The sequence below is a fragment of the Salvia miltiorrhiza genome, chromosome 2 (assembly GCF_028751815.1).
Source record: "Salvia miltiorrhiza cultivar Shanhuang (shh) chromosome 2, IMPLAD_Smil_shh, whole genome shotgun sequence".
NCBI classification, from domain to species: Eukaryota; Viridiplantae; Streptophyta; class Magnoliopsida; order Lamiales; family Lamiaceae; genus Salvia; species Salvia miltiorrhiza.
The window spans coordinates 62,600,031-62,626,313 of NC_080388.1; the positions used below are offsets into that span (position 1 = coordinate 62,600,031).

General features: G+C 32.4%; 1 protein-coding gene across 5 annotated transcripts; it reads left to right on the forward strand.

Annotated features, from left to right (window-relative positions):
- The first annotated feature begins 5,300 nt into the window (after window positions 1-5,300).
- LOC131010964 (type IV inositol polyphosphate 5-phosphatase 3-like) lies at window positions 5,301-21,972 on the forward strand. Of its 5 annotated transcripts, XM_057938679.1 has the most exons (13): window positions 14,413-15,077; window positions 15,540-15,618; window positions 15,736-15,810; window positions 15,984-16,083; window positions 16,164-16,235; window positions 17,469-17,550; window positions 17,687-17,791; window positions 18,067-18,928; window positions 19,266-19,450; window positions 20,062-20,170; window positions 20,240-20,382; window positions 20,934-21,168; window positions 21,491-21,972. In XM_057938679.1, the coding sequence occupies exons 3-13, from the start codon at window positions 15,763-15,765 to the stop codon at window positions 21,512-21,514; spliced, it is 1,965 nt and encodes a 654-aa protein (XP_057794662.1). In that variant the 5' UTR covers window positions 14,413-15,077; window positions 15,540-15,618; window positions 15,736-15,762; the 3' UTR covers window positions 21,515-21,972. The 5 variants fall into 5 exon arrangements, with proteins under 5 accessions (XP_057794663.1, XP_057794661.1, XP_057794662.1 ...); XM_057938680.1 differs by lacking the exons at window positions 14,413-15,077; window positions 15,540-15,618 and adding an exon at window positions 5,301-5,422; XM_057938678.1 differs by lacking the exons at window positions 14,413-15,077; window positions 15,540-15,618 and adding an exon at window positions 5,311-5,422 and having other exon boundaries at window positions 15,939-16,083.
- The last annotated feature ends 4,311 nt before the right edge of the window (window positions 21,973-26,283 follow it).

The window sequence follows — 26,283 nt, forward strand, 5'->3', positions numbered from 1 at the left end:
TTAAAATACGAATGCAAACAAATGTTTCAAACGCATGCTCGCAAGTATCATCTAAAAAATTGAAGGGGAATCGTGTTAATAGGCGTCTATCTTTCGCATAGAAGTTGATTGTTTGCTGATAAAATATATACCCTTACCATTGTAGTCTAAAGGTTTAATGAATTACACAAACTAAATTTCAAAAACTGGAAGTATTATACCTCAACAAATTGATGGATTTACCTTGATGCAATCGGGGGATGAATTGAACTCTTGGGATTTTTTCGATCGCAGATGAATTTGAAACCCTTGCTCGAAAGAATTGTTCAGTATATTTCTCAATTCTAATCTTCTGTTCAGCTATAAGATTCACCAGAAACCCAGAAAATCTCGCCATTGATTTCATCTCAGAAAGGAAGGGCGTGAATTAAGGGATTTCATAAACTTACCAAAAACATAGAATTTGTCATGACTTGTTTACCCTTATACCTTAATTCAGAATAAATTTCAGCTTTTTGAAATTCACGAAAATTATTTTATTGGAATAATCTGGTCCCTTTATTTAGAGTAATCCAATGGTCATAAGTTGGTCTTTATTCTTCATCTAATATAGTGGTTGTTGTAGAAACTAACCCTATATATATATATATATATATATATATATATATATATATATATATATATATATATTTGTGTGTGTGAGAGAGCGTTCCAATGAGATCCCTTATATATGGTGAGATTTATAAACATTAATTTAATATATCCTATAGCTGATATTTACTTGGAGGAAAAAAATAGAAGGAAAAAAAAAATTAAATCTTTCATCTAAGGATGCCTAATTGCCGCACCCATTTCAGTGTCGGTTTTAGTATCTATATCCAACTAAGAAAGACTTCAAATCCTATTGATTTCATTAATGGGAGGCACAATCTAAATTGCCAGTTTGTCATTTCTTGAAACCTCTCTTTTGATTCAAAATCGTAAAAATAGATCAATTTATCCACTTCGTCAAAGGTTTGTAGAAAAAATATCCCATTTTTATTAACATTTGTGTTGTTTATGCAAGTAGGAAAATGAATCCCTCATCCACATATTCTTTACTTCACTTCTCAGCTCAAGTATGGAGGAAGTTAGTTACATGGTGTGGAGCTAGGCAACACGCTTTAGCTTGGGACGCTGAGGTGAATTATTTGAAAAGTCAAGGAACATCCAATACAAGGAAGCAACTCATGTACAGATTATTGCTAGCTACTGTTGTTTATCATCTATGGCGAGAGAGAAATGATAGAAGATTCAGTAGTAAGGAAAGTGGTGTAGATAGGATAGTGAGACAATGTCAGTTGATGATGGTAGTGAGAGGTAGCAATAATGCTAAAGTTCAAAAGTTGTTTTTGAACTAATGGGTTTTTGCATTTTTATTGCGTAAGGAGGTGGTTTGTCTTAAAAAATGGTAAATAAAAGTTCCATTTCCCAAAAATAAGTGGTGGAACTCTATGTCCGATTTCATCCGTTCGGCATTCGAATCCCGATAAAAAAATTCCCTCCAAATAAATATCAATATGATACATTAAATTAACACCTATAAATTAATCTAAGATCTCACCGTATATGAGAGATCTCATTGGAACGTTTCCATATATATATATGAGTTGGATTGCGGTAGTACCGTGTCTTTAAGTAGTATGCAGTATCAAATATGGATCATATAGTTTGTCCATGTGAGGTACCAAGATGCGGTACGTGATGGAGACCTTTCAAGACCTTTTAAGATAAAATATACATAAATATAAAAGGAGAATAAAAATTTTAAATATTAAAAATGATGATTTTTTTTTAATATCCGAAATTTTTTATGGTTTGAATGCGATATCACTAAATAATTAATTTTTATGGTTTGAATGCGATATCACTAAATAATTATTGATGGTCGGAATCTGATAAATATTCATTGAAATTTCATTATAAAAATAAATATCAAATTAATGAGGTTTTACCTCACCGTCCACCACTTTTCTCCGACATGATCAGCGTTTGCTCAATAGTCAATAGACATACCATAGTCTATATAGTCAAATTTCTGACAAGGGAATACATTTTCACACACATATATATGTATAGAGAAAGAAAAATATACCCCCCTACTCTAAAATTATGTACTACGTTTCCAAAGATATGTAGTTTTTATTTTTAGAGATATTTAATACATAATTTAAATAATTTTATTCTTACAATAAACACTTATTTATTCATAATCAACTTAACTATACATTTCTCTCAAGAACAAAAACAAAACTTGACTATACCTTCAATTTGAGATATTTTATCCACTATCTATACAATAAAAAAAAGGTTAGTAGATAATTTATTGTGTAAATGAGTGACTAATTAATTTGTAGTTGAATTAATTATGAGATTATGTAAAATGAGTAGGTGTAGTTAAAAAGAGAAAGTGAGGATATGTTTTAAAATATAAGTGATGTTTTCTTATAAAACATATGAAAATAACTTTTTATTCATTTTGGGACATTACCTCACCACTAATAATACTTTATTTATTCTTTTTTTTAACATTTCATCATTGTCAATACTAATTATAATATTTGTTTAATCATTTTTAATATTAATTATAACATTTTTTTACAGTAATATACTTAACAATTTCTTTTTAAAACTCGTATCATCCTGATTAAAAAATTATTTGGGGACGAAGGGAATATGATATTTTACTATGAGAGAGAGAGAGAGAGAGTATATCGCATTACATTAAATAAAAATATGGTGAACTATGTCACGAGACACGAAAGATGTTTACGAAAAACGAACATGATATAACTTCTCTCTGTATTACTGTATATATATTAGTAAAGTCGTGAAAGCCTATTTAATCAATCTAAAATAATAAGCTTTGAAATTGGAAAGTTGTAAGTTGAAAATTGAAACACAAATTATAGACCCTCTAATGATTAAAAAACTTTATGCAGATCCAGATCACAAAAATTGTAGGCGTCAAAACAGAATGACCCATCATTCATAATTGTATATATTAAAAAAATTTAGTATGCGTATATTGTCAATTATTGAGAAGAAAAAGATACCCTTACCCTCCTAAAACATCTAAACTTGTGGACTTAGGTCAAATTTTACTAAATGTTTGCATGCATATTCAAAGTAGGAAGATATTTTGATATGCATAGACTTTAAAAAAAACGATAAAACTTTTTGGCCATATTATATATGGCCAGCCATAATACGGTAAAAAGTTAAAAAAATTCATGTAGTTAATTTTTTATGTTTAAAAAAAAGATAGGATTTAGTTAGTTTTATTGTTTTACATATTGTAGCAATTTAATTAAAAAAAATTACAATGTGTACAAAATAATAAAATTAGCAATATTCTACTTTTATTTTAAACAAAATATTTAAATACACTGAGTTTAAAGTTATTATGGCCACCTATATTATGGCCAAATAACATCACTATAAAAAAAATAATAATAACATTTAGTTGCCCCTAAATATTGAATTGTAATTAATTAAGTACTCCTATATTAAAATTTAAAAGTTTCGCGCAACTCAAAATAGGGAATTTAAAAGTGTTGTAGTTTTCCTATTTTATTTTATGCGCGTGGACATAAATTAGTACCCCCTCTATTACATTATAATTATGTGGTTCAAAATTTTTCGCCACAAAAATTAAGACGAAAGTGTAAATTTATTAAAAGTGGTGGGGCTCATACTTTTTAATTGTTAAGTTTTTTCATTTATGAAAATAAGTCACTCATAATGAAATGACCCGAAATAAAATACATGCCACTTTTAATGGGACGACGAGAGTAACATCGAAGGTTGCATGGATTAGTGTATGGGACAATTTAGAATTCGAAGGTTGAAAGTTCCAATAAATAACTTTTAGAACACGAGAAATTTCTAATTGGGTTGTTTCTTCTTTGATAATTATACGAGTAATTAACAAAAACTAGGTTTACCTAATAATGAAAATAAAATTTCAATGCAAAAATTACATGTCATATCATGAAAGAGCTGCCTTGGGCATCCTCAAGTAGAGCCCAGAGGTATTTAAGCCCCCACCAAATAATTTTATTTTTAATTTTATTTTTTTTAATTATCAAATTATCAGTATTTTATGTGAATTATTGTATAATAGCCCCCATTGTCTAATTATATCGTAAAAAATATGTTTTTAAAATATAAAATTCATAGTTTAAAAAAATATAACACACTTAGAATTTTTTCTACCTCCGCCCTTGCTTTAGACATTTGGTAGATCTTGGAATTTTTTTCAAGGTATGCACATAATTTGATGGATAATATATTGTAGTAAAAATATTTTAACAGGGTACGTAGAAATTAAATTAATGATGTGTTATTGGATTTTTCATAGTTGATTCTTTTTTTTTTTTGACTTGTTTCATAGTTGATTCTCAAATCGTCATCATTCTGTGATGTGTCGTTTCGTATAACACACATCGTAAATCAGTTGGTATCTAAATTCAAAGATTGTGTCTAAATTTCTACTCAACTTCACCAATATTGAGAAAATATATAGTAACACGCTTGGACAAAGTTCTTTTTCTTTTTAAGCAAAAAAAAGATGGTGATTAGGATACTGATATTCGTATTCTAGTCGGATGAAGTATTTTTGTTTTAATGTTAGTGGTTTATTATTATTAGGATTTATTGTTATTAGTTTATTTCCAATAAAATGTTAATTAGTTTATTTTAATTCCTTTTTTTATTGAATAAATAAATATTGAAGACCACATCAGATCTAAGACTTTTGACCTCAAATATATATTAACCATTTCACTATATATTAGGATATGCACATGATGTATTTTAATTCTATTTGAACATGATGAATTAAATTAATTACGAAGTCATGTCTTAATTAAATTAAAATTAAAAGAAAATAAGAGGGAATTTAAGAGTTTCTCGAGTAGCTTGGGAATATTGTAATTGATCATTTGATTTAATATTTTTTACTCCTTCCAAAAAATCCCCAACAAATTAAATTAATCAAAACTCAATTAAGCCCAATTATTAACGATCAAATTATATCTCATCTTGTTTCCACTTTTTCGTTATTTTTGGCACTATTTTTTCGATTTATTGGATTTCTATTACAAAAGACACTGCATGCCTCTTGATATTATTCTCCACTCCAGTACAGTCATATTCAAATAAAAACCATTTTTTAAAAATACAAAAAAATAAAAATAGGATCAATGGTTGAAGCCACGTGTCGTCACCTCGATGGAATAAGTTAGTCTATAAATTAATCATGCAGTACCATTGCAGTCTCTCATTTCCCACATCCACTATACACCAAAAAACAAAAAGCTCTTTATTTCTTCAACTTTTTTTCTGAGCCGACACAGGAAAAATCTAGAAGCTCACTAGCTCAGTTCCAGCTAATCTTCAGGTATTTATCTTAATTATTTTTATTTTTATTTTTTTGCCTTTTTATACGTTTGCATTATATTAATCTGCAGCTTAAGTTTAAGATGATTTAGCATAGCTTCTTGAATCTAGGTAGAATTTAATTATCTGTAGATTTTATCATTCATAGTTGATTGCGAAAGCTTAAGCTTTTTCTGATATTATGGAATTAACAGCTGTTTGAAATGGATGTGATATTGAATTACAAATTATTTTAGGGCTGCCTTTTTCGTGATTCTTATCATCGTTAAATGGACGAGATGGATTAATTAATGATATGATTTGTATTTTTTCTAATATAATACACACACTCTCTCTCTGCATGTGTGTGTATTCGTATAAATATACGTACGTATAGATCAAATTTAGGTATATATGTATAATAACATTTTTATCATTACGCAATATGTGCATGTGCATGACGTGTGTATAATGAGTTGAATATGGAATTACATATTTACATTAAATTAAAATTTTATCAAAAAAGGAAAAAGGAAAAACTAAAAATCCTTCAATACGAGATGGCGCATAGAAGGAATTAATTACATATTTACATATTTGATTGCTATATATTTTAAATTTTATGAATTATGTGAGGGGACAAGTAAAAACTCTAAAGATAAACATAATTAACTAATGTCTTGTCCCTAAAAAAACTAATTAACGTCTTAATTAATGATACTTTAGAAATAATATAAAGAGAAGTGACTTCAATTATAAGCTAATTAATAGTTGTGTGTGTGCTGACCTAGTGGTAGGAGATTAATGCCCAAAAACTTGAGGTCTAGGTTCGAGTCCTTCATCGCGCGGTTTTTAAATTTCTTTATTTACTTATGTAATTATGTAATTTATAAGCTAATTATGTAATTATGTAATTTATTTCATGGATAATGTTAAATATTTAAATAATGGATAGTGCGTGAGAAAACAATCAACAACTCAATAATTTTTGTGAACAAATCAATGCATCGTATAAACAAACATTTTGGTTTGGGTTCAAATCCTGGAGGGGATGAAATTTTCATCATATTTACTAGATACGTCTGTTCATTAGATATATTGGTTTGTTCGTAGAATTTATTGATTTGTTCGTTATTCTCCATTCTTTCGAGAAATATAATTCTCCATGAAACCTAATTATATATAGGGTTATTGGCCAGTAAATATTCAAACTTTTTTCATTTTCTAGTTTTGCACCCTAACTTCAGAATCTGCCTATAAATACCTGAACTTTGTATGGATTTTTCTTTCTAATTTTGCACTCGACGAATTTTTACTCCTAAATTGTTGTTGATATGACAGTCGAATTAAGAGGGAAGTTTGAAACGCATAATGACGCAGATAAATTTATTATCAATATGGGATCTATAACATGTAATTGTAGGGTTTGGGATGTCAATTCGACTGTTATGTTAGCAACGATTTGGAAGTAAAAATTCGTCGGGTGCAAAATCAGAAGAAAAAAAAATACAAAATTTAGGTATTTATAGACAGATTTTAAAGTTGGGATGAAAAGTCAGAAAATGAAAAAAGTTTGAATATTTACAGGCCAATACCTCTTATATATATAATATTCTATTTTTAGTTGGAAAGATCTACTCCCTCCGTCCGCGATATCGTTTCCACGTTGTGGACGGCGCGGGTTTTAAGAAAAGTGGTGGATAGTAGTGAATATGTAGTGAGTGGAGTTTGGGTCCCATAATTGTTGTGAGTGGAAGTTTGTGGACCCTGCTTCTATAAATGGAAGTGGAAACGATATCGCGGACGGACCGAAATGGCAAATGTAGAAACGATATTGCGGACGGAGGGAGTATAATTTTTTAAAAGTCGTGTCATGGTGAACTCGAACTTAGCTATTCAACCACTAGACCAATAATAACTAAGTACATTAAGATCTTTGACTTGAACAATAATTTTTTAAGAACTTTGACTTTAAACAATAACTATTCAATCACTGGACCAACATACGTATATATGATAAAGATTTTAATTTTGTGATATGAAATATAATATGCAAGGGTAGTTAAATACATTATTTTAAATATTTAATATATTAGAATGCAGTTTTTGTACTTTCACGGGTTTCGTTAAGTTTTTTTTCATTGTTCTTTTTTAATAAAATATAATTTAATAATTATTTGTATACGAAAAGTACAATTTCGGTCATAAAATTAAGGGAAAAGGTGCAAATTGGCCCCCAAAGTAGTAGCCCCTATAGCGTATAACCCCTCTTACTCACTGTGTGTGCAACTAAACCCCTGAACTCCGAGAAAAGGGTGCAAATTCCCCCCTCTGACTAACGGCTGTTAACGACGTTAGGTCAGAGGGGGGAATTTGCACCCTTTTCTCGGAGTTCAGGGGTTTAGTTGCACACACAGTGACTAAAGGGGGTTTTACGCTATAGGGGCTACTACTTCAGGGGCTAATCTGCATCTTTTCCCTTTTTTAATTAACTCTCATCTCTCTCACTCAGCCCTCTTTCTCTCTCGGCCACTGCACCGCCGCTAACGGTGGTTGAATCACCAAGTTGTAGGATCATCTTTTATCAGCAACAGAAACGATTAATCCATCAAATCGACATTATATAGAAATAGCGAAAATGAGGAGGTTATGATCGTTACATTGTGAGAGGCGTCAAATTTGGCGATGGCGCCGACGCTTTGCCAAACATCACAAACTCGCGAAGCTTCGAGGCGGCAAGCTTGCTTCTGCGGCGTGATTTGGGGGCGACCTTCGCGCTGTCTTTTGTTGAAGCAAAGCACAGAGGACGACCGCAAGTTTGCTAGAGAGCAGCCATTGGTGATGGAGAGCGTGCGCGGCGCCCGAAGTAGTAGAGAAAAAGCAAGCGGTAAACATTACTTAATACATAGGTAATTAATAGATAAGGTTAATTTTGGTAAATACATCTAACGGCATATAAAATAAAATTAATAAAAATAAAAGTCATAAAAACGTTATATATTTAGGATGGAAGGGAGTATTTCTCAATGGCATCATATTGTAGAGGTGGGAATAATTTTTAAATGTCATTTATCTATCTAATTGTCGAGACTTAATTAAAATGAGTTGGAAATTAATCTAGTCTTCGTTCTAGATTTGAATCGAGCTACATTTGTGAGGTGTGTTTTTTAAAAATATGTAAAGTGTAGTTTAGAATTGAAAATATGTGCGCTCATACTGTGAATTGAAAATTGTACTTTAATTTCCATGTAACTTATTTATATATATAAACCATTAATTGAAAATAAATAACTAAGATAGTCTAAAGAAAGTTAAACTTCTCAGCACTCAACGGACGGAAAGTAGGATAATCTACATAATTAACTGAGATAATCTAAATAAATATATAACTAAAATATAATAAACCATTTATTTGTAATTAATAATTTACCATACATGAAAGAAATTTCTTTAAAGCAATTTCATAACATATCACCAAGATTACTTTAAAGTAATTTCATTACAAATATATTACCAAAATCCTTCTTCTTCCAAGGTTTTTTACAAAATACAATATTTAATTATTTTGTATGATTATATGCTATATCTATAGTGATGATAAATTAATGTAAGGTGCGATCTTTATGTAAACTGGCCAATGAAAATGAATCAAAGACTCTAAATGTCATTATCAACATGCGATTGGTTATTGCAAATTCATTAACAAAGTCACATAGTTACTTCAGTTATTTGAACAATAAAATTTTACTATTTATTTTAGAGAATGCAAACAAGACACATGGGAAAATGCAACACTATTCCATATATATATACAATGGAACAAAAGACCACAAATTTCTATTTTTGTGCCCCAAAAAAAGAGAGGCCCTCACGAAGGAATTTATGTTGAAGAATATGGGAGTGTGGGACCCAAATTTGGGGAGACAAAATATTCTGATTTTTTTTGGAAATTATTAAAAAGGGCTATTAACTTGTACACCTATGTTGGCACTTGGGACGTGTTTGGCTACATTTGCTATCTAAGGGCATACTATATAAAAGAAATTAATTAATTTCTGGTCCAGTTGAATTAATTATGTCCATATATATGTTGTATATTCATTTGGATTTAAATTTTTCTCGTCGGTGGAATTTGTCTTTAGCCAGACAAGATTTCTGCGTTTCGACTAGTTTTCTTTTGTTTTTGTTTTATTGATTGATTTATTTTTTTGAGATAAACTGCAGCCGCCTTAAGAAGTCAAGGAATAATGTCGGATTTTAAGGAATTTTTGAAGATGAACAGAAATAAAGAAGAAATTAATCATTTTAGGTCATGATTCGAATTGACAACATATATATATGAACTAGTTGCCCATTGATTGGTCAATTTTAAATGATATAGATTCTAATCAGTTTTAGGATTCAGTTATATAAATGACTTAATTTGATATATATGAAATACAAACTGGAACAAGTTTGTAAAAAATTATTTGGAGTTTTTTTTAATGAATAATATTTTTTTTGCCTCATAATGACTAATAGTTTTAAGGCTAATAAATTGCATATTTCGATTATCTTTTAATTTCAGTTATAAAATATTGGTACTGTGTTCTGTAATTAAATCGAACACGATTTATTGTGTAGTATACTGTATACCCACATTTAAAAAAGTATAGTATCAGTTAAAACTAAACTGAACCAAAGTAAACGATTTTCTTTTACATTAATATTTAATAGTAGTCCAATTATTTTCTCTAAATTAATAATATTTTCTTTCAGATTTTAGACTTATATATATATCTACATATATAATATACTACGTATTTGTCAATGATAATGAGATTGGACATGTATAAAATGTAACATGGTACATGAGGTGGTTCCTCTTTTATTTATAGAGAATAATAATAATGTATATTAACATCATGTAATAATTATTGGACAATTCATAATGTATAAGGTATATGTATATGTATATGAGCTGCAGTATTTTAGGAGATAAACGATACTAGTAATATCATATTATTTCTCCCAAAAAAGAATAAATGCATTAGATAAAACTCACCGACTACAATATTCATTACACTTCATAATATTTTATGTACAATTTTCGTACTTTTGAATTTGTATACATTTTTATATAGAGTCCATATATTTATCGCCATTGATGCACCACACTCAATAAATTTGTATAAATATGCGTGAATTTGAATAAACTAATTTTTTTTATTCATTCATAAAACTTTGAAAATCACATAACTCGAAAACGATTTACGAGAGCTCTCCCAGTTGAAAAGAGCTTTAAATCCACAATAAAACTAAAACAAATGAACCCTTCAAGTACATGTTCGAATAAATTTGTATTCATTAATTAATTTGAATCTTCCCTGCAAAACACTGCATTCTTAAATCTAGACAATGTATTGCATAGGCTATTGTAGGGTAAAGAGAAGCCACTGTGGTGAAATTGGTAGACACACTACTCTTACAAATAAAATAATAATTATTTTATAAATTAAAAATGGATTTTTATTCGAACAACATTACATATTACAAATAAAATAATAATTATTTTATAAATTAAAAATGGATTTTTATTCGAACACTATTCACAGTAGATAAGGGTCAGATAGTAGTACCCTTCCCCTCCCATTATGAAGACACGTTGATCTATGCATTTTTGGATATAAATCTATAAATTATTGTATATATAATTATGCATAGTTTGAAAATGCATTATATCCGTACGTAGTAATGGGAATACATGTATGCAATTTAGAATTCATACAATTTTGTGTTAAATATTATGTAATTTTGTGTTTAACATTAGGTTTTTGTAAAAGTAATATGATAATAACAAAGGCTAGCCATGTGATCCATCCCCTATATTATATATATATATATATATATATATATATATTAATCATCCTATATATATATATACATTATTCATAATTTGTAAGAGGTGGAATTAAATTTTCTAGCTAACATAACCCATCCCTCCCTATACACAAATACAGCTCTATTTATTAGATATTCTCTGGTCTCTCTCAAATATATATACATGCATAAATAAGGAGCAAATGGGCTCACTTAGCCCTTCCAACTTAATAAAAGGAAAAAATGTCCACTCAAATTAAAACATGGAAATAGTAGCCTTTAAGACTTTTTTACCCTTATTTGAATTTTTAATAATTTATGAAAACTGAAAAATTAAATCCTATTTTGTTCAATTAAAAATATAATTAAATCAAATAAAATTACATCAAAAAATTACCATATCAAATTTACCACACCCAAAATTCACACTCAAACCCTAACATCTTCCCCCATCGCCTTTGAGTTCTCACGCCGCCGCCGTGTCCGGCGCCGGCCGCCCGCTCCGCCGCCGTTCCGTCATTGTCCAGCAGCTACGCCTGTCAACGGCTGCCGCCTCTCCTCTCCTCTCCCACTGCATCTCCTTTCCTCTCCCGCTGCGAGGAACGAACCGGCGCCGTCCTCCACGGCTGCCGCCTCTCCTCTCCTCTCCTCTCCCGCTGCGACGTCGGAACCGGCGCCGTCTCTCTTCTCCCTCTGTAAGTTCAATCGGTGTTAAAGGATTTAGGTTGTGTATTATTTCAATCGGCGCCTCTCTTCTCCCTCTTCAAGTTCAATCGGCGCCATTGTTACACACAAAAACGGAAATATACTTGTTTACACACAAAAACGATAGTTACACACATTATCAATTGTTACACACTTTATTCGAATGTTACACACAATTTCGGAAGATAATGTGTGTAACAGTGCAAAATTTGAACTGTTACACACATTATCTTCCGAAATTGTGTGTAACCGTTCAAAATGCTTCATTACACACATTATCGACCACAAATGTGTGTAATGGTTCAAACTACACTGTTACACACATTATCAGCCGAAATTGTGTGTAAACGTGAAGTGTGAACCATTACACACATTTGTGGTCGATAATGTGTGTAATGAAGCATTTTGAACGGTTACACACAATTTCGGAAGATAATGTGTGTAACAGTTCAAATTTTGCACTGTTACACACATTATCTTCCGAAATTGTGTGTAACATTCGAATAAAGTGTGTAACAATTGATAATGTGTGTAACTATCGTTTTTGTGTGTAAACAAGTATATTTCCGTGTAACCATGAACACAATGCAAAAATCACAAATCAAGAACCAACAACAACAAGAATATTCACTAATACTGAACCAAATCAACCAAATCTCGTTATTTGAACATCATTACAACGGGGATTAACACATCCCTCTATTATGAAGATTTAGTCAACAAAATTTCAAAACACCATTTTTTCAAAAACCTTTCGACAAATTCCGTGTTATGAGAGATTAGGAGGCTGTGACTTACCGGAAACGAGAGGAACAGAAGCAAAACGGCCTTGGAGACCGCCTCACGGGACCGCCGGAAAGAGGTCGCCGGAAAAAAAGCCGCCGGAGACGGTGGTAACTTGGGGAAGAAGACGGTAACTTTTTTTTACCCAAATATGATTTAACCTAAAATATAGGTTTTGTTTTTTGTTTTAACTTTTTTTGATTTTGCTATTTTCTAAAATTTTCGAAAATTACTAAAAAAACTAATTAATCAATATATATTATTAAGGGTAACTTTGTCAATTCAACACTAAAAAGGCTACATTTTCCATATATTAACCTTCATGGACATATTTTCCTACAACTAAAAGGTTTTGGCTAGAGTAGGGGTTTTGCTCCATAAATAAGTACCCCACTTTGAGAGGAGGTGCACTATGTGATATTGATGAACAAAAGTGGCCCAACTTTTTAACCAAATCCAACAAGTAATAAACAAAATATATAGCACGCCTACAATAATTAAACTAAATAAATATTCATTGTTTTCGAAGTCTTGTGTCACAATCGAATTCTTCTAATGTAAAAGACTGTACACATCTATTATATTTGTACGCCAACAGTGTTTGATAAGAATATACTGCAGGTAGTGGTTATGAACTATCGATATCATAAATAAATAATTACATAAATAATAAATATGCGTCGATAAGGACAAAATTAAGCTGCACAAAGACTCATAAAATTGGGTTCAATTCTGCATTTATAAAATAAATTATATATATTTTTCCACTTTTGTGTAGGTATTTGTCTATAAAATAAATTATCATTTAAATAGCTGTATGGCTACCTCATTCTTCTTTTAATGGTATTTGGACATTTTTGGTACATAAAAAATGTATAATTCTTTTTAAGTTAAAAAAATATACTATCATTTTCTGAATTTTTTTATTTTTTAAATTGAACATTTGTTTATTATTATAAAATCTTGGAGAAAGTTTTGATACGTTGGATTTTCGACCCTGAGCTGTTTGTTTTCTTTTTTTTTTCTTTTGCAATTCGAAGTTTTAAAAAATAAACAAAAAATTGGTAATTCATTTATTTAACCCTAGAATTTACTGCTTCATCACATAATTCATAGCCACACAATATTTTCTAAAGTGTACAATGAATTAATTAATTACTTATAGTCAACGTGAAATATGTGATGATAAAAAATACACATCTTTAACTTTGAGTTTTTTTTTTTTTTTTTGGAAAAGTAGGGTAATCAGTAATGCCGTCCGTCCCACTACCACATTATAAGCATTAACTATATGATTTTCACAAAAAAAAAACTATTAACTATTTGATAAATGATTTTGACAAATTCGTCATCAAAGTCCATGTTAGTGCGATAATTGTTGGGTCCCTCTAAGTAACACATTAATTAGCTCATAACACTACAATAATCTTAATTAATTAAACCTTAAGCTACCATTAATTAAAACTAATCACTGGGATATTGGAACACAACTAACCCACTAAAATACAATAAACATTCTATGTGGACGTTGGCATGGTTTTAATTTATCAAGACAAATAAATATTTTCACCAATAACACTAATGCTTTGAATATATATATAGAGGAGTATATAAAATAACTAAGTCTTAATTATGTTACATATTTATCATATTTTGATGCGTTCTTCTAAAAAGGCAAAAACTTTGAGGGTGTTGTGTTGATCATATAAGGGTGTTACAAATTTTTTTGTCCCACTTCAACTACATAGTTAATATATCCAACTATGACTCCTTTTTCAATTTTAAATAAACTTCAGCCTCAAGACGACTTCTACTTTTTCAAATTTTAAATAAACTTTGGCCTCAAAATGACGTTTTTTAAAACTCACATGACATGAAAAAACTCATATTTATACACATATTTTCACGTCAAGTAGCATCAAGTTTGCCCTAATTAATCCTAAATTAAATTCAAGGATAAATTGCATAATTTTATATAGTTCAGTTATTAACTGGTCAGAGTCTTTATGTAAATTGAAAACATCGGATACTTTAGAAAATTTCAGCCACTATTATAGTAGCTAAATAAATCTGTAAATTGTGTGGACATTAATTGGTACTAGTATATTGCAAGACCCATTAAAATGGGATTGAGTTTTATTCATTTTGAAGAAAGCATGAAAGGTCTATTTACATTATATAATAGTAATAAGACAAAGTTTTGTATAATATAAAAAAGTAGTATATGAATGAGTTTTGGTCTATATAATAGTGAGGTAGATAATATACATTTATAGTGAAAGATAATAACGAAATTTCCTAAATTCTTGAGTGGCGCCAAGCTTAAGAGGGTGTTTGGCTAAGCTTATTTTAAAGAGCTTATAAGCTCTTGGAGCTTATAAGATGTTTCAAGAGCTTATAAGATGTAATTTTTAAGAGCTTATAAATTGTCAAAGTGTTTGGATGATTGAGCTTATAAGCTAGAGAGATAAAAAATTTTGCTAGAGAGAGAAAATATTTTTTTAGAGAGAGAAAATCGAAGAAAAATGAACTTAAATGATATATGATGGAAATATTAAATTATAGTTGAAAAATATTTGTAAAAAGATTGTTGCATATGAGATTATACAAAAATAAGTTGGGGTAGAGGAACTTATTTTTTGGGGAGCTTATAAGCTCTTGGAGCTTATTTTTTGAGCTTATAAGTTGTTGAGGAGCTTATTTTGCCAAACACTTTGAAGGAGCTTATAAGCTCTTAAACAACTTATAAGTTATTTTGAGGAGCTTATAAGCTCAGCCAAACACCCTCTAAGTGTGGAGTGTTAAATTTTTATTTTTGAGTTCTATAAATTCTGCTAGCTGTCTCTGTTGCTGTTGGACCACATTTACACGGTTAGTTATAATCAACCGCCATCCGCCCCCCCGCCCTCTCCGAGATCGGCACCTAAATCCTTCCCAAAATATTCTCATCATTTCGATTTTGTTGATTGATTTCGTATTCCGTTCTAGAATCTTCATTGTTTTGATTATCTCGTGATGAAGAAGATCAACTCGAGAACTCATCAGCAGCAGCAGCAGCACGAGGTACTTTTTTTTTTCTCTCTCTACCGCGAGACACTCTCTCTCTAGCTGGAATGCGAGTGTTTTTTTTTCCTTTTTTGTCTTTTGGTGTTTTTTGGGTGGTTTTTGGGGTGACCTGTGGAGAATTGCAGAAAAATTGGGCTGAAATATTGTGTTTCGCTTGCGCGTGCCTACAGCTATCGTGGAAGCGACTGGTGGTGCGGAAATGGCTTAACATCGCCACCAGCAACTCTGATTACTCTGCGGATAGCGAGTCCGACTCCGAATCCGAATCAGGTTAGGCCTCCGATCCGTCGTCGTTTCCGCTCGCACTTTTTTGATTTTCTGATTTTAATTTTATGTCATTCTTTGTGCAGAAATTTGTGATTATGGCGGAGAGTCGCGGTTCAAGAACGAAAAGCTGATTGGACTTCAGGTTGATGCTGCTGGTAACGTGCTTCCGATTATCGCTGCGATTTTCAATCCCCTGAGTGTTATTTTCTTAATTAGCCACCTTTTATTTGGTCAATGTTGCAATTTCTTATTCTTCGTGTGGCTTTTGGGGTGTTTATTTAGAGTCGAAGCATGTGGTGATGTTTTGTATTAGACGTATCTACATCGTGAGGCAGACAATCTGTTTTTATAAATTTATATATCTTGCGGGGTTTGGTACCTTACTTTTTTCATTTAATAAAATTTAGATAAGAATTTGATCAAGTCATAATGTCTTGGGCCAAACTACTTTGACAATTCAGGAGTTTATTTTGTAATCCACTGGAATTATATGATGTGTATGTTTATTTTTTTACTGTTCTTAGAATTTGTCTCATATATTGAATTGACTCTCGAGTCACGAAGGGTGAACAGTCACCTTTCCGGGAAAATGTATCCACTAGAAATATATGATGTGTATTTCACAAGCTCCAGTAGGATTGATATAGTTTACCAGCCATGGTAATAAATATCAGAGTTACGCATGTAACTCTTGTTGAGCGAACACTTTGTTGTCATCTAATTGATTTATTCTTGACTTTATGTGTTCCTATTAATCAACAGATATGACCTATTTCGGCATAAATTTGGTTTGTGGAACTAACAATTAAGTTATTTCCCTATCGTAATTATATGCAACCTACATATTCTGAATTACTATTTGATCGATTGCTTCACAAACGGAAAATACAACATATTTTTATAGTTTATTACTTGAATCTCTCAGTGAGCTAGTTAGTTTATTTTACTGCCTGCAAATATGACAACAGGATTGCTTTTATTAGGAACTACACCCTGATAAGCTCTATGTTCGTTTATGACACTGATCAACCTTTTGTAGTTCTATCATCAACAGAATACAATATCTGTGCTGCTATGTGAATTTGGCGTATAAATCATCAAAGAGAACATATGAACATCTTTATATTTGTGTTTAAAATGTTTGCACTTTTATTTGAGTGCTTCATAACCCTTTCAAATGCTCTGAGTCTATGACACAAATTTGTAGTTAATTTGCTATTACCAACTTGACAAACACATGCTCTCTTAAACTGCCTTGAGTGATTTGAGCAAGTTTTCTTCTCCATGGCGGTTTTGCTTCACCTCATGCCACTAATGCTATTTTGGCTTAGGCTTTGAACTAGTTGAGGTATTTACAATTTCTCTCTCTGTCTCATTTTCTCGACCAGGTGCTCTTGATGCTCTTCCCAGGTTAAGAAGACGAAAATCAGAGACTTTTAGAGCTCAATATATAAATGCAAAGGACATCAGGTAGGCCATTTTTGCATTTGCTTGGTGAAATCAACTTATTGATGTAGCAAATTAATCATTTGCTCGTCATAAGGTTAAGTTAAAAAAAAATGTGCGGGATATTGAATTCTATTATCTTTTTCTTTGTCTTTACTAGAATATGTGCTGCCACATGGAATGTTGGAGGCAGAATTCCTCCTGATGACATAGACCTTGACGGTTGGTTAGATATTGATAACCCTGCTGATATTTATGTAATTGGGTGAGTTCATTATGCTTTTACATACACCTATTGTTGATCATCTACATTTTATTAAGTAGCCATACATCTTGCTCTGGTTCCTTCTATATATGCTTTCCTCCTTATCGTATATTGAGCAGATTGTGAGGTTTCTAAATTATATCATGATACAATTTCATTTTTGTGTGTGTGCGTGAGTGTTTTTTTTTTTTCAAAGCTGACCCATAATGCATGATAGATCAAATCCTAATTTATGTGAACCTTAATGTCACATTTGCCTTGTTATGCATCTCTAGCCTTCAGGAGATGATCCCCTTAAATGCTGGAAATATATTTGGAGCTGAAGATAACCGTCCAGTTTCAAAATGGGAAAACTTAATACGTGAAACTCTGAATCAAGTTCCGCCAACGACTAAGTTTAAGAGCTACAGTGAACCACCTTCTCCGTCAAAGTATAAGCCATCTGAGGATGCCCCCGATGTTGAAGACGAAATTTTGCTTGAATCTGACAGTGATGTTGAGGAGGAAATCCACCCATTGAACGAAGAGTCTGATGTTTTTGAGGAAATTGGTGATGGAAGGGTCATAGGAGATGATATTGCTTGTGCTGATCCATCTGTCTCCAATGGCTATAACAACTTAAGGAATTCGGCGAAACGAGATTTTAAACGGCAGTTTTCTTCTCCAAAGCTGATGGACGGATTATATTGCTCAAGGACAGGAGATTCTGAAGAAAGTGCAGAACTAACAGATACCAAGCACAACATTAAATTAACCAGAACACTCAGTGGGACAGAGAGGATAGGCTTAAGCTGGCCAGAGCCACCACTTCATCTCTTAGGGCAGCATGTTTTTGATAGACACAAATCCTTCAAATCCTCCAAGTCTTTCAAGACATCCAAGTCTTTCAAAACATATAGTTCTTTCAAATCAACCACAATCAATGATAATAGGCGAGTGGAGTTAGCTTCACTAGCAGCACTTGACCTTGAATCTCTAATTAACCGTAAGAGAAGGCCAGCATATGTTAGGATTATAAGCAAGCAAATGGTTGGCATCTTTATTACCATATGGGTTCGTAGGAGCTTGCGGAAGCATATACAAAACTTGAAAGTATCTACCGTTGGTGTTGGTATTATGGGCTACATCGGCAACAAGGTTTGTCCTTTTGATATTTATCTTGCATTTTGGTAAATACATGTGGCTGTGTTTATACATGAATAGAAAGTGCACATGTTTTCTGTTCTTGCAGTAGATCCTAGCTCACACTTCCATTTATTTTTGCTTTCATTTACCATCTGTTTGGCACGCAGTCGTGAATCAATATGTATGCCTTCTCCTCTTTATTCTTCATCCTTTTCTATGAATTTTCTCCGGTCTATTTCTATTATAATTATCTTCTTCAGGATCGGTCATGCTTAGATGTTCCACTTTGTTCCTTTTTCTTTTGGTGACATATAGATGTCAAGTGGCCTGACTCTCTCACTGTCTATAGGGATCAATCTCAGTGAGCATGTCTGTTCATCAGACATTCTTTTGTTTTATTTGTACCCATCTAACATCTGGCGAAAAAGAGGGAGATGCTAACAAAAGGAATGCTGATGTGCAAGAAATTCATCGACGAACACACTTCAATTCACTTGCTGGTTTGGGGCATCCCAAGAGAATCTATGACCATGAGTAAGTATGACTGTCTTTTTTCTCGTTCTTCTTGTTATCGAATTAAGTGTGGAAATTGAAATGGTCATAGAAAATGATGTGCAAGAACCATGCAACATTATCATGAACTGTTCAAAATAAGTGTGAAGCTTTTCTGAGTTCCCTTTTTTCATTTCATTTCCTTTTTCCTGAATGATCTATCTCTTCTTTAGATCTTCTGCTTCCTTGAAGAGGTTCTCTGTTATCTAACCTTCACTTGTAACTACAGAATATGTTTTACTCTTATATTTGCTCATGTGTGATCTCATTAGTATCACTTGTATTGGGGAAATAGTGTAATGTTTGAACTCACAAGTCAAACAAGCTTGAGGGAGAGGGATCTCTTCCTGTTGTTCACTCATTTAGTTCTGCTCCATCACATATGTTATATCACAAGTCTGGATCAAACTAATGAGAGATTGATCCTTGGCCCGCATTGTCTGTTTACTTGAATTTCATAATTAAGAACCTGGTGTAGTTCAATGAGCAAGATTTATTTATATGGGATCCTAGCGATATTACTATGCATTACAGTTCCAAACGTGAAAGCATTTGAAATGAAAATATGTGATAGAAATTCTTACTGGTTGTAGGAGAATAATCTGGATGGGTGACCTAAATTATCGAATCAATTTACCCTTTGAGAGGACTAGAGAACTTGTTTCCAAAAAGGACTGGTCCAAGTTAGTCGAGCGGGATCAGGTGAGATTTTATTTTCTTAATCTTTCTTCTCCTGAATTTGGTGAAAGTACTAAAAACTCCCTTTTGCAGCTCACGAAGGAGTTCAGGAAAGGCGGTGCATTTGATGGATGGTCTGAGGGTACTTTGAGCTTTGCTCCAACATACAAATATGAATTCAACTCAGAGTCTTACAGTGGAGAGGATCCAAAAGCTGGGAGGCGAACACCGGCATGGTATGCACCATGCTCTTCAAAAAGCTTCCTTTTGTTCATAATATGGTTCTTATGTTTCTAAGTTACGTGGTCTTGCATCTTGCGCATGATCAATTTTTTTCTATGCAGATTCTTATTTTATAGATCTGTGGTAGTTTATAGTATTGTTTGCTTCTCAATTTTTTTAGTAATTATGTGTATTGAACTTTTTGATGAACTGTTTTTTTTTTTAATAATAATAATAATAATAATAATAATAATAATAATTATCTCAAAGCACTCTTTAATGATATTCTGGCTGTTTCTGAGCTGCCAGAACAATATAAGTTCTATTGAAGATGTGGTATTATAATTTCACGAGTGGATCCCATTTAAGCATCTATTCTTTCTGCATAGTAGTTTTCAAGTGAAAATCGATAAAACTTGACAAGTTGATGAAGAAGTTTGGTTGCATCATTGGCCTTAGTTAATATATATGGTGATCCATACCTATATCTGTCTTTTTTGTTTATGTATACATGTATTTTAACACTGTACATTTCGCATTCGTTAAGTTTCTCTACTTCATGCAGGTGTGATCGTATACTGTCATATGGGACAGGAATGAAGTTGCTAAGATATAAGCGGTCTGAATGTAAACTATCAGACCATCGCCCTGTGACAGCCACTTACATGGTCGAAGTTGAAGTATTTTCACCTCGAAAGTTGCAGAGAGCACTCACGTATACTGACGCAGAAATTGAACAAAATAACATTGTTACAGAAATGGATCCCGGTGGTGGAATAAACCAGTTCCTCTTGGCAGAGGTATGTGCCTTACCACTCTAGGCAATCCTCAAGAATTAATTTGCAGATGTTGTGCTTAATAACTACATTGTTACTTCCTTATTTATCTCAATAAATCTGGTGCCCCCCCTGTAAATTTCTAAAAAGTATACATTCCTTGAATGAATTAATTAAGAAGATATTACATTCAACGTTGAAGAATTGCTCACATCTCTTTTATTCTTGGTTTGGTGATAACATGATCAGAAAATGATAGGGCCTCTCTTTTCATAACATAGTCCCGACTTCGTACATTCTATTGAAAACAGTGGAAAACATATAATCATATCGTGTTTATGTCCAGGATAAGACGTACTGGGAGCGTTGAAGGGCCTCCGACCTCCTGAAGAAATGCGTAATAGAAAGTGTCGAAGCAGGCACTGTAACACATCCATTCTTTTGATTCTTTACCAGATATGTGGGAGTTCCTAGTGTGGTTTTTGGTGTGTACATATGCATTTTGTGTAGTTGAGTTTTGAATGAGATGAGGGGTAGAGAGATTTAGAGGGTGTTTGGCTGAGGGTGTAGATGATGTGTAGTTGTGTTTGGCTAAGCTTATTTTAAAGAGCTTAGTTAGGTGGAGGCATAAATGGTTTAATGAGCCAATGTTAATTCTTCTTGTTTGGCTTTACAAAAATTTGTGATAGTTCTTCAGATTCATGACAACGATTCTCTTTCGTTACATTTACTGTAAAGGCCTTCGTTCCATAATTTCCATTATCTAGCTTTTGTACAAATAAGATCTATCAGTCTTTAATATTTTTTGAAGATGTAATTTACATGTAATTGTTCTATTTTGCCCTTATCAATTATTCCACATATTATCTTCACAAATATTGAATAAAATTATATTAGTACAAACTAATTGCAAATCAAATTTAGAAAGTGAAATATATCTTAAAACATCTCAAATAAGAATAGGAGACTATCAAAGTCTGATGAATGTAGTACTCCATTAATTTATATTGATAGGATAGTGTTATGCTACGAATTCATTTTAATTTTTAAAATATAAATCACGAATTGTGAACACGTGATGAAAATTTTACCCTCATAATATTTGAACCTAAAATCATAAAATCATTAGGCAAAATAATAAATCTAACGTAGATCTTTATCTAAGAATTAAAAATAATTCATGCTTATATAAATGGAAAATTGCATATACATACATAAATTTTGCTAAAGATTCATATTTGACATAAAGTTGAGATTTTACAATCAAATAAACCATTTTAATTAGTTATCCAATTTTAACACCAATTTCATTTCCCTCAAATTTTAAAATGGTGTGGCTCCTACGTGGCTCGCTGGCACACGTCTTTCCGTTCGTCAGACTAAAAACAAAACGACGTCGTTTAGTTTATAGTAAAACGATGTTTTACAGATTTTCTTATTTGAAAAATTGACATGAACCCTAATTTACATTACTCTTCCAATTTCAAAACGAAAAACCTAGCTTATGCCCTCTTCAAGCACGGTAGATTTAGGGTTTCAATTTAAGAACGGGGAAACGATCGTCATGTCATGTTCATCTGCATCGTTTTCATGTGGATCCAAAGACAATGAGATTACATGCCGGTGCAACAGACTGGCAATGGTGGAGACCTCTAGAACGACGTTGTTTTGTCACGCTCTAACAAAACGCAGTCGTTTCATTTCCACGCTGGATAAGTTGTTTGACACGTAGGCGCCACATTATTTTATTCGGTCGCCGGAAATGAAATCAGTGCTAAAATTGGACAACTAATTAAATTAATGTATTTAATTATAAAATTCTAACTTCGTGTTAAATATGAATTTTTAGCAAAGTTTGTGTATTTTCATGCAATTTTTTCTATTTTTAAATAAGTTTTTATGTTATTTTATTTTTATACTCCCTCCGTCCCCAAATAACTTTTTATATATTTTTTTTTGTGACGTCCCCAAATAATTTTCTATCCATTTTGGGGCATTACCCAATCACTAATAATATTTCCGACAACGAAATTTATGTCACTTTGGTTATGATACGGGTTTTAATAAATTGTGAGTGAAGTTGGTAGTGGAGTAAGGATCCCATTTTAAAAGTGAGTGGAGTGATGTGGACCCTACTACTATAATTAGATGTGGCATATTTTTTGTAAACGGACGAAAAAGAAATTAGTGACATAAATTTTGTGGACGGAGGAAGTAAATATTTTATTTATTCTTACTTTATAACATTTCACCATTCTCAATGCTAATTATAACACATTTTTACAACTTTCAATACTAATTATAACACTTTTTTTTCATGTCGCATCGTCCCCTACTAGTAAATTATTTGAGGGACGGAGGTAGTATACGGAGGTCTATGCTATTGGCTTACTATGCTTCCACGTGGGCAGATCGGTAATCAGTCCTATATTTGCATTTAAAACTATTCGAACTTTTCGTTTACACTAGAATGTAGCCCATCGAAATTCGACGGAAAAATATTCTTTAAATTATATGATATTCCATTCATCTTTCAAAATTATGCATGTCTTTCCTTTTTGGTACGGCCCCAAAAATTATGCATATCTTATTTTTGGACACTAGCCCACATATAATTCCTACAATTTTACATTTTTAACTTACACTATTTACTTATAATCTATTTAACAATACTCTCATTGTGGGACCCTTTCTCCACTATCATTACTACAAACTTCCATGCATAATTTTGGGGGACGGGGGAGTATTATTTTTGTACAACAAATTTAATTAATTTAGGGTAATATAGTTGAAATTATATTAATTTGAATCATATTCCTCAAATTTATAATCTATTTAACAATACTCTCACTGTGGGACCATTTCTCCACTATCATTACTACAAACTTCCATGCATAATTTTGGGGGACGAGGGAGTATTATTTTTGTACAACAAATTTATTTAATTTAGGGTAATATAGTTGAAATTATATTAATTTGAATCATATTCCTCAATTAAATATTAACCTTTTGTTAGAATAATAAATATTCTTTTTATATAAATTTTTATTTAATACTCCCTCCGTCCCGCTAATAATGGCACGTTTCTTTTCGGCACAAAGATTAAGGAGAAGAAAGTAAGTAGAGTTAAGAGTGTGGCCCACATATTTAAGTTTGTGAGTTAAGAGCTTCTAGTTATTTCTATTTTATCAATATCAATTAAGTTTATCAATTTCACCAGAAAAAAGCCAGGAAGCAGGATTTTTAACATCGCCAACTCGCAGTCATCCATTTTCCTGTGTTGCCAATTTTCCTCACAAAGAAAAAATGAATCGGGGTAAGCATCACAATCGGAGACCATATGAGTAATGATAGGGCCTTTACCATGTTGGGCTAAAGCCAGGCGAGCCCATTCTCTGGATCGATCTTCGATCACCTTGACCTCAATCCATGTCTGTAACGAACTCATACATTCCCAATCGTAAGAATCACCGTAGTTTGTCGACATTCTTTCGATTAAATCCCTCAAATTTTGGAAATAAATTTAAAGAGAAAGGCGACGAAAGGCGAAAGACGAAGAGAGAGATAGATCTGATTTCGGGTAGGGTTTACATCACAGAGAATTTTCTATCGGGGACGATGGTGGAGGCCAAATTGGTGAAAGACAAATGCAGAGGGGACAACGACTTACACCCAAACAAGGTAACGACGGTCGGCAGGCGAAGAGAGAGAGAGAGAGGTTTTAGGTGAAACCTTGGAGAGATGGAGAGAGATAGATTTAGGGTTTGAGTGAGAGCGGCGGACGTGAGAATGTGAAAGGGAAAAGAATTTACTCCCTCGAATTTCAGATCCGGAGACCTCTCGAATTCTCCACCCTCTTTGTTTAATTATTGGTTTTCATTAATTAAGTTTAATTTTGATTAGGCTTTTAACTAGTGAATTAATTACAATTAGTTAGAGCATCCCCAGCGCTCGTGTCGAGCGTTGGGTCGACGCGGGGCGAAGAGGGAGCAGCTGCACTGGAGACGCGGTGTGATGCGAGGCCGCATCGAAGCCAAGACTCGGGGCGAGCGGCGGAGGAGTATGGCGCGTCCTTCGGACGCACCCAATTTTAAAAAAAAAATCGAAAATCATTTTTTTTAAACTAACCGTTGGTTTTATTTTATTTTATTTTTTTTAAAAAAAATTCGACCGTTGCTTTTGGAACGACTATTTTGATTTTCTTTTTCCCCTTCTATAAATACCACTCTTCCACTTTTTCAAATTCACCACACTCTTTCAAAAAAATGCAAGCCGAGATGAAACGGGAGGAGATGGATACGAAGCTCTTGAACAAGGACACGACGGGTATGACGGAGGCACAATTGGCCTTGCACAACCACCTAGTACAAGAAGTGCTCAAGCGTCGATGGCTTATTTAAATTAGGAAATTATGTTATTTTTTATTTTATTATCGTATTTTAATTATGTTTTTAATTTTATTTTAATTATTGTAATGTTTAATTTTATTTTTAATGAAATTGAAAATTTTAAAATAAAAGTGTAGAAATATGAATTTTGTGTAAATGGGGATTTAAGCACCCACCTAAGACACAATGCATTGGAGAGGGGTGTGTCTTAGGTGGGACTCACTCCTAAGACACCCCTCTAAGACACCACCATTGGAGGTGCTCTTATCCCTTATTATTTCCTAAAGTAGAAATGTGCCATTATCGGTGGGACAACTCAAAATGGAATACGTGCCATTATTAGCGGGACGGAGTGAGCAATATTTTGGAAAAATGACAATATTGAAGATTTTATTTCATTTGAGCATCATCTCGTCTGAACCACCCTGTAGGATCATATCATCATCTAAAGCCCAGAAGACGACATCTAATGTTTGAACACCAAACTTTTGAGCATCATCTCGTCTAGACCTTAAAATACAAAAATGAACTTTTATGCTTCAATTTTTTAAGGGTTAAAGTACATATTCACCCCCGAAGTCGACACCCCTAGAGCATTGGGCTCCCCATACTCGGTCGTGGCGCGTTGACCTCCCTGAACTCTCGGAAAAAGGGTGCAAATACACCCCTGAACTCTCGGAAAAAGGGTGCAAATACACCCCTCCGTTAAAATAACGGAGGGGTGTATTTGCACCCTTTTTCCGAGAGTTCA

Excerpts from the sequence above, each read along its gene's own strand:
- LOC131010964 (XM_057938678.1), top strand. The coding sequence starts at position 15,763 with ATGAAGAAGATCAACTCGAGAACTCATCAGCAGCAGCAGCAGCACGAG. Across the intron at positions 15,811-15,938 it reads AGCAGCAGCAGCAGCACGAG|AAAAATTGGGCTGAAATATT; the intron begins GTACTTTTTTTT and ends GGAGAATTGCAG. Across the intron at positions 20,171-20,239 it reads AGTTAGTCGAGCGGGATCAG|CTCACGAAGGAGTTCAGGAA; the intron begins GTGAGATTTTAT and ends TCCCTTTTGCAG.